The sequence below is a fragment of the Pezoporus flaviventris genome, unplaced genomic scaffold (genome assembly GCF_033815535.1).
Source record: "Pezoporus flaviventris isolate CSIRO_AGI_PZ_B2104156 unplaced genomic scaffold, CSIRO_AGI_Pfla_v1 ptg000022l, whole genome shotgun sequence".
Lineage (NCBI taxonomy): Eukaryota > Metazoa > Chordata > Aves > Psittaciformes > Psittacidae > Pezoporus > Pezoporus flaviventris.
The window spans coordinates 4,153,996-4,169,955 of NW_026892570.1; the positions used below are offsets into that span (position 1 = coordinate 4,153,996).

At 37.1% G+C, this 15,960-nt stretch overlaps 1 protein-coding gene across 7 annotated transcripts in view; it reads left to right on the forward strand.

Moving 5' to 3' along the window:
* Positions 1-1,238: 1,238 nt before the first annotated feature.
* AOPEP (aminopeptidase O (putative)) overlaps positions 1,239-15,960 on the forward strand; it is a 190,685-nt gene continuing 175,963 nt past the window's right edge. For 3 of the 7 annotated variants that reach the window (XM_061456325.1, XM_061456326.1, XM_061456329.1), the window contains exon 1: positions 5,066-6,114. In XM_061456325.1, the coding sequence (XP_061312309.1) occupies positions 5,309-6,114 (806 nt within the window). In that variant the 5' untranslated portion in view covers positions 5,066-5,308. Of the gene's footprint in view, positions 4,478-5,055; positions 6,115-15,960 lie in introns of those variants that run through there. The other 4 variants (XM_061456324.1, XM_061456331.1, XM_061456330.1 and 1 more) reach the window with 4 other exon arrangements.

Below are 15,960 nucleotides of genomic sequence, written 5' to 3' on the forward strand. Positions count from 1 at the left end.
TATGAATTTGTGGATGTGCCGGAAAACCTAACTGATCTTACCTTAAAGTTGTTTTGGTTTAGTTACGTGAAGCTCTGTGGCTGAAGATTATCGTTGTTGTTTAAGCTGGTTTAAACAAAAGAAAAATAAAGTAATCTAACATGCCATATTTTCTTTTCATACCGTAGTCTGTTATAGTCAAAAGATTACAAATAAAGAGTTCCCATGGTGAAGTGAGGTTCCAGGATTCAAATAAAGACATTTATTGATCTGAAAAACTTTTAAAACTTATTGTTAAGTTTTGGTAAAGTTCTTTCCTGTTCACATTAGAGATTTTATTTTGTATTCCCTCTCTGAAACAAGCACAATGCTTCTTCTCTTCCGTCGCTAAAATTATGTATGGAATTTTTTTTTTTTTTTGCAAGATATATTGGTGTTGCTTGAATAATTTTTGTCCTTGGATTTTTCTGAATTTATTACTGAAGTAACAATTAATTTAAGTTTTAAGGACCATTTCCTCTTTATCTTTTCTATACTATTTTAGTTTTTGTAATCTTGCTTCAGAGTTTTTTCAGAGTTATTGATGGGACTAAATAATTAGACTTTACTATTCATCTGGGTTTCTGTTCATCTCTCTGCTTTTCTCATCCCTCTCTTCCTAAGAACACATTTAGTGGCCTGATCTCCATTAAAAGCACTAGATACTATCTGTGTAGATCTATAATACCTTCTGAAAATATATCATATAGTTTACAGAAGATGGCTTAAGATGCCTGTAAAAAGATTCTTAAGGAATTTTCTTTCAGAAAACAGTGAATGCAGCCAGTATTGCTTTGGCATCTTCATTATTACAGACAATTAACATTTTTAAGTATCCCACACACTGTGAATGCTGTGTGGAAGATCTCCCTAATACTAGAGCAATGCTAAAACTAAATTCTCTGTGGAAAATGAGCCAGCAACTTTAGAGGCAGTGGTGTAGTCTGACAGCTACTAACCATATAATCTGTCTTGCAGATTTCTGTTTAACTTGACTCTGGAGCAGAAGAGTAATACTTTGTTCTCTTATCATTTTAGCTACATTCTAGACTTCTATTAAAGATGTTTCATGGGAGTGTATTTTCGTAGACTTATCTTTAAACTGGTCTATTTCTGTTCTTCATTTGCTCCTTTTCATGTAGTGTTTAAGTTCAACAACAACAAGAAAAACAGCTCTGCAGAATATGAAAATGTATTATTAGAAAAGTCAGCTCTGTGGGATGCAGTATAATATAGAATACAGTTGTATCTGCAAGACAGCTTAAAATCATTTTGCTTTTCTCTGTGCCCCTCTAAGAAGAGTCTGGCTGCATGTTCTAGACGCACCCCTTTGGTTACTCGCATGTAGCAGATAATCTTTCCTAACTGTCTCATGGCAAGACTGACCAGACCCTGTGCTGTCAGCCTCTCCTCTTATATTTGTGTGCTTCAGTCTTCCAGTCATGTTAGTGGCTCTCTGCTAGGCCTGTTGTGTCAATGAAATTGCTGTTTTTCAATGGAGTTAATATCAACTCAGTTTCTTTCCAGAGGATTAAGGTAAACTGAGTGAATTGTTAGGCATTTAGCTTATGACTATTTAGCAGAAAAAAAAATCATGCAGTAGAGGCTTATTAAAAGTTGTTAAAATAATCTGATTGTTTTTTCTTACTGAATGACTGAGCTGTTAAATAATGAAGAAATAGTAGACGTTTTGCTTTGCCTCTGGAAGGACTGTAGTGTCCTGCATTAACTTTAATTTGCCTTTGAATTTATTTTTTATTTGTTTTTAATTTAAAACTCCACCAACCAAATTCTCAAAACCATCTTCAACATTCACCAGTGATATAATTTTTAACTCAGAGATAATTTAAAATTTATTTCAACATACTTAAACGTAGTTGAGTCTGCCCAGATTTTGCTCAGTTTTTGTTAAATTTGGATATGGCCCCCTGCCTGGTCTAAGTCCATCCCAGTCTGAACTACCTCCTGAAGGGCAGTCATCTTCTCTTCCCATCTGCCTATTCATGCCGCTTTACTTTGTTTGTCCTCTGCAGTTGTGTAGCTTCATACAAAGGAAGACTGCACAGAAATCTGAGGAAAAAAAGACACATTACATAGTGTCACATCCCAGGCTAAGATTAGCTTAGTTTTGTTGTGAATACACATCCTCATGCGTGTTTTGCTAGCAGTAGTGGAGTGATTGGATGACCGCAATCTGGAGAGGTTGCAAGCACTTTGTAATTCAGTATGTAAGTGATTTTTAAAAATGAGTTTAAATCACTGAGTTGAAATTCAGTTGCGGTTAAGTACAAAGTATTATGGAAAGAGAAATCCAGGTTGCAAATAAAAAATTGGGAAACATTCAGATAATTGTTTTGTAGCTGTAACAATATTGGCTCAGGTTTAATAGAACAAACACTAAGATTTGCTGAGGTTACAAAGAAACACCACTTCTAGCTTTAGCAATACAAGTATTCATTGTCTTTCTCACAGGGGCTCTGCTGCCCCTGTGGATCTGTTGAATGACCAGGCTGTGTAAGTGCTGTTAATTTATTATGGGCAAAATGAACTGTTTCATCTCAGAGCACAATTTAAACTTTATTTTAATAATCTGCCTATTCTGAACTGCTGTGTGGAGTGACTGAAGAGGTGGAAGGGGTGGGAAACAAATCAGTGGTTTCACAGTATAGCTAGGTCCTCTGCACCCAAAACTTTAGGAACCATGAATTTAGAGAAGCTTAGAGGGGGAAAAATGTTTATAGGAAGGAATATGTAATTGCATATTATTAAAAACTGGTTCATGCTGACTAGTGAAACTGAACAATTCCCTTCTGCACAGGTATTTATAAAACAGTAAAAGAATGTTTTATACGCCTTGAGATGGCTTACCTCAAGAGAAAGAACTAGGATCTTCCACTGAGGACTTTTCCAGACAATATAATTAATCTGTCAGATATATGAGGAATGTATGCAATAGTGGAGACACAAGAATCGACCAACCAAACTAAAAAATGTATACTTTGAGAATACTTGTAAGGAATCTAGAGTTTGGATGACATGGGTAATAAAGGCCAAATATGGTGGAACTACACAGTTGGCTGATGAAAGTACATTTTGATATGACTGAAGGGTAACCTACCAAAATTCTAGTTCACAGGACACATTTTAAATGGCTCCCTCCATTTGTGTTAAAATTATTGCTTTTGATGAGGATTGGGGGTGTATTTTGAGTAGTGCAAATATTTAGAATCATACTGTGGACTTCTAAATATTTTAAATTCAGCAAACTAGGTAAGTGTGCGCAGCTAATTTGGGCAAATACGAATAGGAGCGGGCAAGAGCTGAGAGCCCCATGCCTTTTCAGTATTGTGGAACCCTAGACAGTGAGGTAGCAGGAAGGCTCTACTAATACCTAGCATTATTTTGTACAGCTAAATGTTCTCATACACAGCGTGCTGTCTTTAGTCTCTGTTTTAATTTGAAAGTTTAGAAAAGCTCTAAAGAGGACTATCTCAAATTATTTCAGACACCACATCACTTCACAGGAGGCAACTTCCAATGTAAGGCTTTAGTCAAGAAATCAAGTAATCATTTGTAACAGAAGTGTGCTTTGCACAGAAGACACAGCTTTTTGCTATCAATAATGAAATTGTCAAAATAAAGTACAAGAATACAAAGATACTTGCGTGAGTCCCCGATACCGTCAGAATAGAGTAGCATATCAGCTTCTTTGTTTTACAGTTCTGATGTTCTGTGGACTCCTTAAAAATATTTATTCCACTAAGAAGTTCTTCAGAGGTTCAGAAGCTGAGACATCTGAAAACAACCATTAAAATTCACTTACCAGTGATTGGAGATAGAGAGGCTACCTACGATTTTTGAAAGCTGAGATGTCTAAAGTTTGGGCGATTTGAGAGATTAAATAGACACAGCGTTACAACTGAATTAAAATTAGTATGTTCCTCTTGTCTGTTGCTCTGTAAACACAATCAGATGTGTCATCACCACTAAACAAATTTCAATTATAGAAAATGAATGTCCACTCTGTGTGGGTTTTAACCTTATTGGCATTTGTTTTCAGTTGTCTCTAAAAATCTCATGCATTTCATGTTTGGTATAATAATTTTGAAGTGGATTTGTATTTATAGAATTTTTTTTTTTTTGATGATGCTTCAGTTAATTGTGAAGGGTTTTTTATTTGGATTGAGTTCACTTGTATGGCACTATTTGTCACCTTTTAATCTGCCCTGTTGCTTAATGTTAAGTAAATGTGTTAAATAAAAGTTAAACTATTTACTTGCTTTTATAGGTATCTAGATATTTTCCAGTAGAAAGACTTCTGTTTTCTGTAAGATGCTGTTACCTCAAGTGTTAATGAGTTTCCAGCTATGAAAATGTCATTATATACCTTAAGTATTTAATTATAAATTTGAAAAATCTTCATGAGCAATCTCAAAGGAATTTTTGGAACACACTCATAGTAAATTGGCGCGTTTTCTTGTAATTTACTAGAAGGGTTGATATGAGAGCATTTGTAATGTGGAAAGTATATTAAACTGTGCATTGTATATATTAAATTATTGCTTTAAAACTTTAAGACATTTGAGATAATTTAGGCTTACTCTTGTTGTTTAGGATCACAGTAGAGAAATGATCCCTTCCTTTGAGGTAATGCATTTGAAATAAATACAGCAACCGTTAAACAGTGCAGTAATAAATTAAACTAAATGTTGCATAACCATGTATCTGTTCTAAGAGATTATTGTGGTTGAAGAGAGTCAACAGGAGCCTTGTAGTAAACTTTGTTTCCTTCTGTTTTTAAAAGCTGTCCAGAAATACTTTCACTTGAGGTCTTCTCTGAAAAATAAAGCCAGTGGTTTTGACAGCAAATCCTGGAGCAACTACCTTGATGTCATCCTTTGGAGACAAAATCATCCTTTGGCTGTACTGTTTTAAATAAAAGCAACCTTTAAATAACTTTTAGATTATTAATAAGTTTTATTTTTTACTTTTCTTTTTTAAATCTATTTATATATTTATTAGTTTATAATTAAGTTTATTTACAAAAGTTAAACTTCTTGTTATTATCTAAAAGTGCATTTCTGAAATGGTTGTGAAACAACTATGATTTTTTGTTTTTATTTTTTTACTAGAATGTGAGAAGTGGAGGAACCGCAGTTCATTTCAATACTGTAATATTAATCAGAATTATTTTTAAAACTGGGAGACTGAATATCCTTGCTCTTTATGGAGACATCATATGAAAGCAATGTCTAAGTCTTTGTAAAACTGTTGCCCAATAGACTAGAAAATGGAGTCACAGCTGGACCCCATGAAGGATGATTTGCCCTTAATGGCCAACACAAATTACATGCTTGTGAGGCATTATGTATTGGACTTGGATGTGGATTTTAAAAGTAAAGTTATACAAGGCATCATAGTTTTATTCTTTGAGACTGGGAGCCATTACCTGAAAACCAGCAGTAGTGGCAAAGAATGCTGTCAGTCACAGTTTGATGAAACCTGTAAAGTGAAGCCATGTGAACCCTGCTACATGCCTATGACAACTGTGAGTGCCTGTTCACCTAAACTGGAATATAATGATTTTGCTGTCTGTGGTAAAGGTGAAGAAGACACTTCTGATAAAAATGGTAACCATAGCAACGAGGCACAGGCTTCTGGGATTTCTAGTTCAAAGGACATCTGTGACATACAGAATCATGGGAACAAGGATTTTCTGCTGGTACTGGACTGCTGTGATTTATCTGTGCTGAAGGTTGAGGAGGTAGATGTTGCTGCTGTGTCAGGCATTGAAAAATTCACAAGGTCTGCCCAGCTAACAGATGTTTCAAAGAAGCTGGAAAATCTCAGTAATCAGATTGTACATGAACTTGTGACTTTACCTGCAGATCGCTGGAAGGAACAGCTGTACTATTTTACTCGCTGCAGCCAGGCACCTGGCTGTGGAGAGCTTCTGTTTACTACTGGCACTTGGAGCTTGGAGATAAGAAAATCAGGAGTTCAGACTCCAACAGACTTTCCTCATGCAATAAGAATATGGTACAAAACCAAACCAGAGGGAAGATCTGTTACATGGACTACAGACCAGAGTGGCAGGTATGTAGCTATTAACTAAAAGCTTTGCACACAATGATTTTAAACATAGGTGCAAGAATGTAGAATTATGTAATGCTGAGCAGCTGTGAAGATGATGAGCATCCTCTTCCACTGTTTTCATTTTCTTGTTTTGAATCCTGTTGCTGTAGAACAAACTCTGCTCAAGAAATCCTAACAGACTTGCAGACCTCAGGCCTATCTAAGTGATTCGCATTTACTCATTCTGAACGAGAGTAAATAATTATATATTAGAGTAAGTGTGTGCAGGTAATAAGGAATTACGACTTGGGGGAAGAGAAGGTATGCATGATGGGGTATTTTTGCTTTAATACTTTGTACTAGCACACACAACTGATCATACAACATTAAGATCAGTGTACATAATATTTAATAGAATTGCTTCACAAATAGTCTTATCAATATTGTAGTAAGTTTAGAAATCCGGTCTTTTTCTGTTAGTCTCTCATAATCAACTTCTAAAGTCTTTATTAACTGCAAACTGAAACTGCAGGAAGAATTTACAGTTTATCTAGCATTTGTACAGTGCTGTATCTTTAAGATAAGCTGTTTGCAGGGGGATGTCCTATAAAGCAGTCCACTCTTGACTTCTACAACTGTAATTTTTTACTGTAATGTTCAAAGCTGGTTTTGAATGGCTGTTAGTTCCTTGTGATGTCTAAAAACCAGAAACAGATTTGGGAGATGAGGAAGAAATTGGTCTAATTGAGTACTTGCTTTTCATCTCCAAACTAGAGATACATGGTTACCTTTAATTTCAATTACGCTAATAGAAATTAAGGATCTTCTCACTGACATCCATGTTAGGGAGGGAAACGAGGCCTTTTAATTGTGTAACTGACAGTTGGGTAATTCTCCTACTAAACCGTGAGCATCATTAAAACCAGGAATGTACAGTTGTACACAAGCACATGAAATTTCATAAATGAATAATGAAGTAGGAAAAGATGGCTTGATGTGGGTCAGGTAGTCTGATGTTAGTGAATAGTCTCAAGCTGGTTTACGAGGCCTTGGGTGATATGATTTAGCATAAGGTGTCCCTGCCCACGGCAGGGGGGTTGGAACTAGATGATCTTCAGGTCCTTTCCAACCCTAATTATTCTATGGTTCTATGATTTTTAGTCTTTCGTAGAGTATTCCAGAAACTAATGCCTGTGAGAAAATAAGTTTTCATATCACAGTCATTAGAATCTTTCTTGCTACATTTTAAAAATCAAATTCTGTATGTGATTAACCCATAAATACAGTGGTGAAGCTCACTGTACAAAATGCTATCATATTTTTGCTTCCCTTTCTAAAAATAAAGTCCATTTATAATGTATGGAGGAAGTACTATTACATTATATTCTTATAGGGGAATTATTTAGATTTTTCCAATTTATGCGTATGGTGCTTTTTTAGGCAGATGTCAGATCCTTTACCAGTGGAGTCTGTATGATTCTAAGCCCAAAGAAAAGTGAACTGACTAATGAAGTACAGACATTGTATGGCCACTTCCAATATGTTTCTTCTAATTTAACACTAATACAATGTTTTGAAATTTAACTTATGATCTATTTTATAAAGACTTACAATTTATTTGTTTTAAACAATGATGTATTATAGTACACAAAAAAAAGAAGAAAGGTTACAACAGTGCTGTGTGGGGTGAGTTTAGTCAAGTTGAGGTATGTGTGTGCAAACCTGATGTTGGCATAGCAACGCACAGTTCTGCTTTCAGTGGAGGAACTGAACACATGGAATTTCAGTATTTCCTTTTTTGGGCTTTTGATACTAGAAAATATATTGATGATCAAGAAGAAAGGTTTTCTTTAGCCCTAGAACATGTTTTTTGTAATAACATGCTTTTTAGGGCCTTTATGCCCAAGTAATAGAAAGGGGATAAAATGGAAGAATAGATTAAATGGGTATATGTGGCTATGCACATGTAAATATGCATATATGTGTAAGCATACCCACTTTTTCTTGTGTGTCTCCAGAAGCTGCAAGGACTGTATCAGTTCTTAAAACTGGGAGGTAACTTCTAACAGTGCTCAATAACAGAATTATTAAAAAAAAAAAGTGTTGATTATAATGTTTGCAGTATGTTTATCATGAACAAAGAGCAGTTCTGTTTCAGAGTTTTTCAGCTGTTTACTAGCACAACAATACAGCCCTGGGATTTCAAACTAAGAAGGTAATTTTAGCAAAATTACTTTTGCTTGAAATATTCTTAGTATTATAGAATTATTTAAAATAAAAACTTACTTTAGACACTGTAATAACCACTTTGTGGAGGGAATAATATATATGCAGCATCATTCATTACTTGGAAGGAGAAGCTTCTTCCCAGCCCATCAAGGTGTTGAATCAGTTTTTCCTAAGTCTGTGTAGCAGTATTAAGTCAGCATGGCTACTAGTGTATTTCAAATTAAATGCTTTCTCACGATCATAGTTAAGAATCCTGATTTGCTAAAATATCCAGGGATCCCATATCTTATTGTTTAAGAAAAGGATTAAACACATTTGAGTTAAAGAGGTGATTTCCCTCGCAAACAGCCTTGCAAATTCTAATAGGAAATTCCTCCAACGTTTTTTTTTGCCCTTCTTATTGCCACTCCTAGCACTGCCATAAATTAGTTAACAGTTTTGTTGACATTAGTGCACAACTGGGATGGAACTCATTTTCTCATGGTGGGATTAGGAATGAAAGAGTATCTTTGATATGAATGAAATCAGTGAAAAACACTCCATGACACTGAAGCCTTTCAGTATAGTGTCCTAATCCTGCAAGCTACCTGCTCATTATTTATCTTGGCATGCATGAATAGGTGCATGAATTGGTCAGGCACATGCATTTATTTTTTCAGGTTAAGCCCAATGTATCAGGCATACAGAAAATTAGAAATTCTGGAACATAAAGGGGATAGGTTGAATTACTCCAAGTGTATGATTTTCATGAGAATTTATGGGAAAAGTACATTTTTAGAAGCTATTAAAGGATGATTGAGCAGTTTTGGGGGAAAGAGCTCTAGAAAGAGTTAACCATGTGCTAATTTTCAGAAGTGGGAAATATTGGAAAATATGAAATGACCTCCTTAAAAAATTATTATGAAATCTTGATATTTATTTAAACAATGTAAATGTCTTACCAATACAAAATATTTTGTACCTCTGTAACTGATAATCTTTATGATATCTTATTGTTATATTAAAATATCAGTTATTTTTTAAGAATTCAGAAGTGCCTTTATGAAAGCTATAAAGGTGATTACAACAAGCATAAATGTACAAGTTGGTGGAAGCGCTAATTCTAGCATATATTCTATAATTAAATGCTTGGACAAAAGAAGGCTCTGAGGAGACCTTATAACAGCCTTCTAGTACCTGAAAGAGTCCTACAAGAAATCTGGAGGGGGACTTTTTACAGGGTCATGTAGTGACAGGACAAGGGGGAATGGCTTTAGATAGAAAGAGGGGGAATTCAGATCAGATATTTGGAACAAATTCTTTACTATGAGACTGGTGAGACACTGGCACAGGTTGCGCAGAGAAGTTGAGATGCTCCATCCCTGGAATTGTTCAAGGCCAGACTGGAAGGGGCTTTTAGCAACCTGGTCTGGTGGAAGGTGTCTCTGCCTGTGGCAGAGGGGTTGGAATTAGGTGATCTTTGAAGGTCCCTTCCAACTCTAACCATTCTATGATTCTATCTAAACGCTGCAAAAAGGTTTGCAAAAAAAGGTTTGTGTCCTTAGTGATTGATTAGTACTTAAGAGTGAAGAATAGCATTTGGCTACAATGAGCTAGCAATTTGCAATGCATATTGTCTGAGTACTGGCTACAAGTTATTCCCTAATCATACTCACATACCTGGGAATTTTAGACCATACTTAGAACATGTTTGCAGTAGACCTGCAAAAGAAGAGAGTAATTATACTGATTCCCAGGCTAGATCAAACAGTTGCTCCCTACTTAGTCTGGAGCCTTTCTGTTTACCCTCAAAGTTCAGCATAATGCTTTGGTTTTGTATTGTCTGTCTCCAAAGTTTATTAACATTATAGAGTCAACCACAGAGCTATTTTGCACTAATGAAAAGAGGGAAGGAGACAGAGCTAAAAGGAATGAGGAAGAAGCTTACCAAAGTACACTTGCTGAAAGAGATGCTTTTGACCTCTCCAAACTTGGATGCTGGTTCCCTTCACCACTGGTTATGATGACATAGGTGTGTGTACAGCTAGGTGATAAGGTGTATGAGGGAGCTAATATATCTGAAAATAAGCAGGCAGAGGAAGGGAATGTTATTTGGAGTTACAGGAGTTATTTGGAATATGTTACTGCAGTTAATTTGGAAGATACCTGTTTCACTGATAGTACAAGTTTGTGCCAATGTAACCCTCTATCTGTAGCCCTTATGGAGTCTCAGGCATCCTTTCACTTTTCATATAATATATTTGATGTTTTCAAAGCAGATTTCTCCAGGGTGGAGATTGGAAAAATGAGTCAGTTTTCAGAAAATATGTGATGAAAATGATTGTTTATTTTTCTGTGGCATGAGTTAGCATCATTATGTGCTCTTGGAATCTAGAAATGCAGGAAGGAAATAAAGAGCTTGTTCTTCTTCATGGACAAGGTTTGGGAGAATAAGGTGCTCCAGAATCCAGACAAATCACAGACTAAATCCTAAATGGCTACCATCAACTGTGGGGGTATTTTCTGTGATTTTGCTCCCTATGATGGATATTTATATTTGAGTAATTAATGAAGCAGTCTGAATTGAAGTAATGTTTGATACAGTGATTTCTAACAAAGAACAAATGGTATCAGGAATAGAATGGAGAAGTAAAGTAAAAATTGACAAAAAAAAAAAGTAGGCAGATTCTGAGTAGAAAATGAGCTGATTTGGTATTTCTGGAAATGGGGATGGCAATGAACAAATACTTCTAAAAAATTAAAAATAGCTCCTCTGAATTGGTTGTCCTGACATAAAAGGAAGACTGTGAGAAATGAGGGTATTTTTAGGGAACTTAATACTTTTTCAGAGTTACAGCAAGTTTCATGGCCTGACAGGACAACGTAGGTGGATGTAGGTGAATTACATGCCTGTGGTACAGGACAGAGGAAGGAAGTGCTAGGCAGTTACAGACACACTGCATACTGCAGTACAGGGAGCTAGGTTGATGATACTTCTTTGTATTCAGAAGGAATACAAAAGGCAAGCTACTTCACTAAAATGTGCCACACTTGATCAGAGGAGGCTGAGAATGAAATAGGATTATGAAAACACCATTATCCATATGAACAATAAGTCTAAGTGTTTTAATTTTCAAATCGAAAAAGGAGGTGAAAGCAGAGAATATTGAAGAGCCAGTGATGGGGAATGACAAGTCAAATCAGCATTTGTGTTTGTGAATTTGTCAATGAAGAAACCCAAGCAACCTTTGATTTTAGAACAGAGCTGAGAAAGTCCAGCTGTATCACTGTTCATATCCATACAAAAACTATTTTCTGTTTTTACAGACAGAGACTTACAAGGGGTTTTATTTTTTTAATTTTTTTATTTTTGTCCTGCTGTGGGAATAGAGCAATTAGGAAATCTCCTGATTTCTCTGCCAATAATAAGTTATTTCCAATATTTACTAACATTGAAACAGGATTTATGGCTAATTAATTAAATTTTGTTTAAGCACAGTCAGGTGGTACTTCCTCCAGTGTTACAGAAGTAGTATTAAAAGATTTACAGGGAATGGAATACCTAAGGGATTGGTCAGATGTGTGACTTCAAATTTAGGAAACTTTCTAATAACAGCATTGAGGAAGCTGTTAAGCACATTGCATTTGCCAAAAGTACAGGTCAAAGTAAGTGAAAATATCCGTATTGTTAGAAGCAAAGTAGGAGCACAGTTAGTACTAAATTTAATTACTTTGGATGAAAAAGATATGCCCTGTCTTAACTTCATTATCCTTGCTTTCTGGTGATGGCTGTACCAAAAGATAAAACTTTTAAACAGGAGTTTGTACAGGTACTGTATCTAGAAGAAGCAGGATTGGTATTACCTGGTGTCACCAAAAGTCAGGAGAATAGAACTCTTTAATACCAATATAGCATTAAGAAGCAGGCATTATATATTGCGGTGCTGGATGCATAGGGGATAGCTCTGTCTAAAATGCATGCAGATTTGTACAGGTTTCTTGCTTATAAACATTTTATCTCAAACATATACATTGTAATTCCCGGCATTATGCACAGTTTATTTTGGGTGAGGTTCCCAGTGGTCTCTGGGACCCCTGGTAGTTGTGTTTTTCTTGACCTTTGGCTGAACTTTTCTCTTATCTTCCTTTTATGGTCTTAGGTAGGCTTCTCTTCTGACTTTGTGAGGGATGGTTCCCAGGTCAATGAGCTACATAAGCAAAGAAAGTTCTTTGTTGTTGTCCTGGATTCAGCAGTAGCAGTCATTTTTCTACTAAGCTGGTGCAGTGCTGTGTTTTTGACTTTCAGCCTGGGAACAGCGCTGATGACACCCATGTTTTTAGTTGTTGCTCAGTAATGTTTACTCTGACCAAGGACTTTCTGAGTCTCATGTTCTGCCAGGGAGGAGGGGAAGCTGGGAGGAAGCAGAGACAGGACACCTGACCCAGACTAGCCAAAGGGGTGTTCCATACCACAGCACGTCATGCCCAGTATATAAACTGGGGGCAGTTACCTGGAAAGGCCAGATCACTGCTCAGGTCAGGCTGGGTATCAGTCGGTGGGTGGTGAGCAGTTGTATTCTCTTCCCTTGTTATTTCTCTTATTATTATTGGTGGTAGCAGTAGTAGTTTGTGTTGTACCTTAGTTACTGGACTGTTCTTACTTCGGCCCATGGGAGTTACATTCTTTCAATTCTCCTCCCCATCCCTCCGGGAGCGAGGGGAGGAAGTAGAGGAGTGAGCGAGCAGCTGCGTGGTTCTGAGTTACAGGCTGGGCTTAAACCACAACAGTTGTCTTGTTCCTTCTTGACATATGTATGGTTTTGTTCAGTTAAAGTTCAACTTGTTGATTTGCTTCAGCTAAAAATCAGTAAAATGAATCCTCTCCTATCAGTGAGTACCACAGTCAATGAGTACCACAAATTATTGGGCAAAAGTCATGAAGCATCACTTTAGAAACATAGGCATCCAACTGTTGAAAGAAAAGCATCAGAGTAGGAGATTACAGGTGGAATCACTCCTCTCACAATCATATTTAGTACTTTTAAATTGGAGAATGGTTAGTTATTGACTGTTGTTTTATTCAACAGAAAAATGAAAACAAGAATACCTGCTCTGTTGGAATCTGGTGACAGTCACTGGCACCTTGCAGATGTGTAAATTGAGGAGACAGAACAAAAATGTCTGTGTGATTCAGATGCCAGGAAATCCTGTTGCTTTGAAGAAATGGCACTGTAATTAAGAGTAAGAAAAGTTGCCAACAGCAGTAGTTCTGCAAGGAGTGGCCTTGTAGTTGCAGGACATTGCTATCTTACATCCTTACACAGAGATAACCCTTGAAAAAATAGGGAATGTATTTTTTCACACACAGGAAAGGGATAGTTCCTGAGCTGGGCATTTTCCTTGTGAAAGCTTTAAACATGAAGTAGCCAAAACAGATTGACATGGCTGAGCCTTAGGACATGATTCGTGTAACTCCCACGGCAGGTATCTCAAAGAAGACCTGCAGGTTCCTGTTCAGAGAACAAAGTACCAACATTTCTTATTGGCTTTAAGGTAGTAGCTAAATTTGTTATTGTAATTTATATGCTTACATGGGAGAGTGAGATCTGCCAAGAGCTGGTTTGAGCTAGTTTTGTTATGAAAATACATGAAATACTGATGAGTTAGGATTGCATGAATCAAATCTGCCTCAGAATAATTGGCTTTGGATGTTACTGAACTACAGATTTGTGGTTGCCTGTTTTTCCAGTGTAACAAGTAATTAGACAAATAGTCTGAGTTCTCTCTGCTTATCTTACTTTTGTTGTATTCAATTTCCTTATCTCTTCCAATTTATGGTGGCAAAGATTATGGCTGGCATAAAAAACATATTACATAAATGGATGATTTGAAGATTACAAAACTATTAAAACTGAAAGAAGAGACATGGAGAGGATAGGAAAAAGGAAAAGATCTGTGAAGTTTCTTGCTGGCAGGGATAAATCAGAAAAATGGCAAATTTTGTATCCATTAACAAGGGTAGTCTAAAAGTAATTATTTGTCATTGCTATTCTTTGATTGGTTACATAGTACTTTTTCTTTTTCTCAGTCAGGTGCAAAATCTCATCTGTATCAGGGTAAGAATTATATTTCTGGTCCTCTTAACATGCTGGAATTGCCTGACCCAGAACAAAGAAAACCCATCAACTGCACTGGGTGTCCAAAAGTAACATTGCACTATTACCAATGTTGTAAAAAGAAATTACTACTGTAAATAAAGTATAAAAAATTAGCAAAGTAAAATGTGATTTGTCAGGGGAAGCAAAACAATCCGTGAAAGTATTTTTTAGAGTGAGAAGAAAATAGATTAAAAATTCCAGTGACAGAAAAGTGTCGTGGTTTAAGCCCAGCTGGTAACTCAGAACCACGCAGCTGCTCGCTCACTCCCCCCACTTATTCCTTCTCCCGCTCCTGGAGGGATGGGGAGGAGAATCAGAAGAAAACTCCCACGGCTTGAGATAAGAACAGTCCGGTAACTAAGGTATAACACAAACCACTACTGCTACCACCAATAATAATAATGATAAGGGAGATAACAAGGGAAGAGAATATAACCACTCACCATCCACCGACTGATACACAGCCTGACCCAAGCAGCGATCTAGCCCTCTGGGTAACTGTCCCCAGTTTATATACTGGGTGTGACGTGCTGTGGTTTGAAATACACCTTTGCCTAGTGTCTACCCCTTATTCCATACCATTCATGTCAGGCTCAGATCTCACATTTTTCAATATACCATCGCTTTTGTCTCATATATACATATATGAGACAAATATATATATATATGTACATGTACACGCACACACACACCACACACAAAGAGAGAGAGAGAGGTCATTCCTTAGTCCGTGGACCAATCCGTGTGAAGCTGCTGAGTTCATCCTGTTCATGATGTCAGGTTCCATCTCTTGTAACAGGGGCAGGAAAGGCTGTGTGCAGTGTTGGATTGTTGCCTATGGATGACACCTCGGAACCTGTCTGGTTCTATCAAAGTTCATTCTTTGTTGGGATGATGGTTGGAGGGAAGTCAGGGCTAGTAGCTGGTGACCTGAACATCTAGTTGGTGGGCTATGAAAGTGCTACATAGCAGGCATCAGCATACAATTGAGTTCATTGCCTGTTTTCCCCTAAAATCAAATCCCCTTGAGGTTCACAGCAGACTTCCCCATCTTCCCGCATTACCCACCAAGTATATCCGGGTCCCGAGCAAAAGGAATCCCACAAGTGGGTTTGCCTTTACCTGAAGCAGGAATAACCTAGACTCTCTTCCCCAGCAAATTATGTGCACCACAGGAACTTTATCCCCTTCTACAGTATGTAGAAGTTCTGACTGGGCTGGGCCAGCCCTGTTGGCAGATCCTCTGGTGTTGACCAACCAGGTGGCCTTTGGTTAGTGTGTACCCCAGTGTTTGAAAGTCCCACCACCCATTGTTCTCAGTGAGTTTTTAACAGCCCATTGTACCGTTCGATTTTCCCAGAGGCTGGTGCATGGTAGGGGATGTGATATACCCACTCAATGCCATGCTCTTTGGCCCAAGTGTCTATAAGGTTGTTCTGGAAATGAGTCCCATTGTCTGACTCAATTCTCTCTGGAGTGCCATGTCACCCCAAGATTTCTT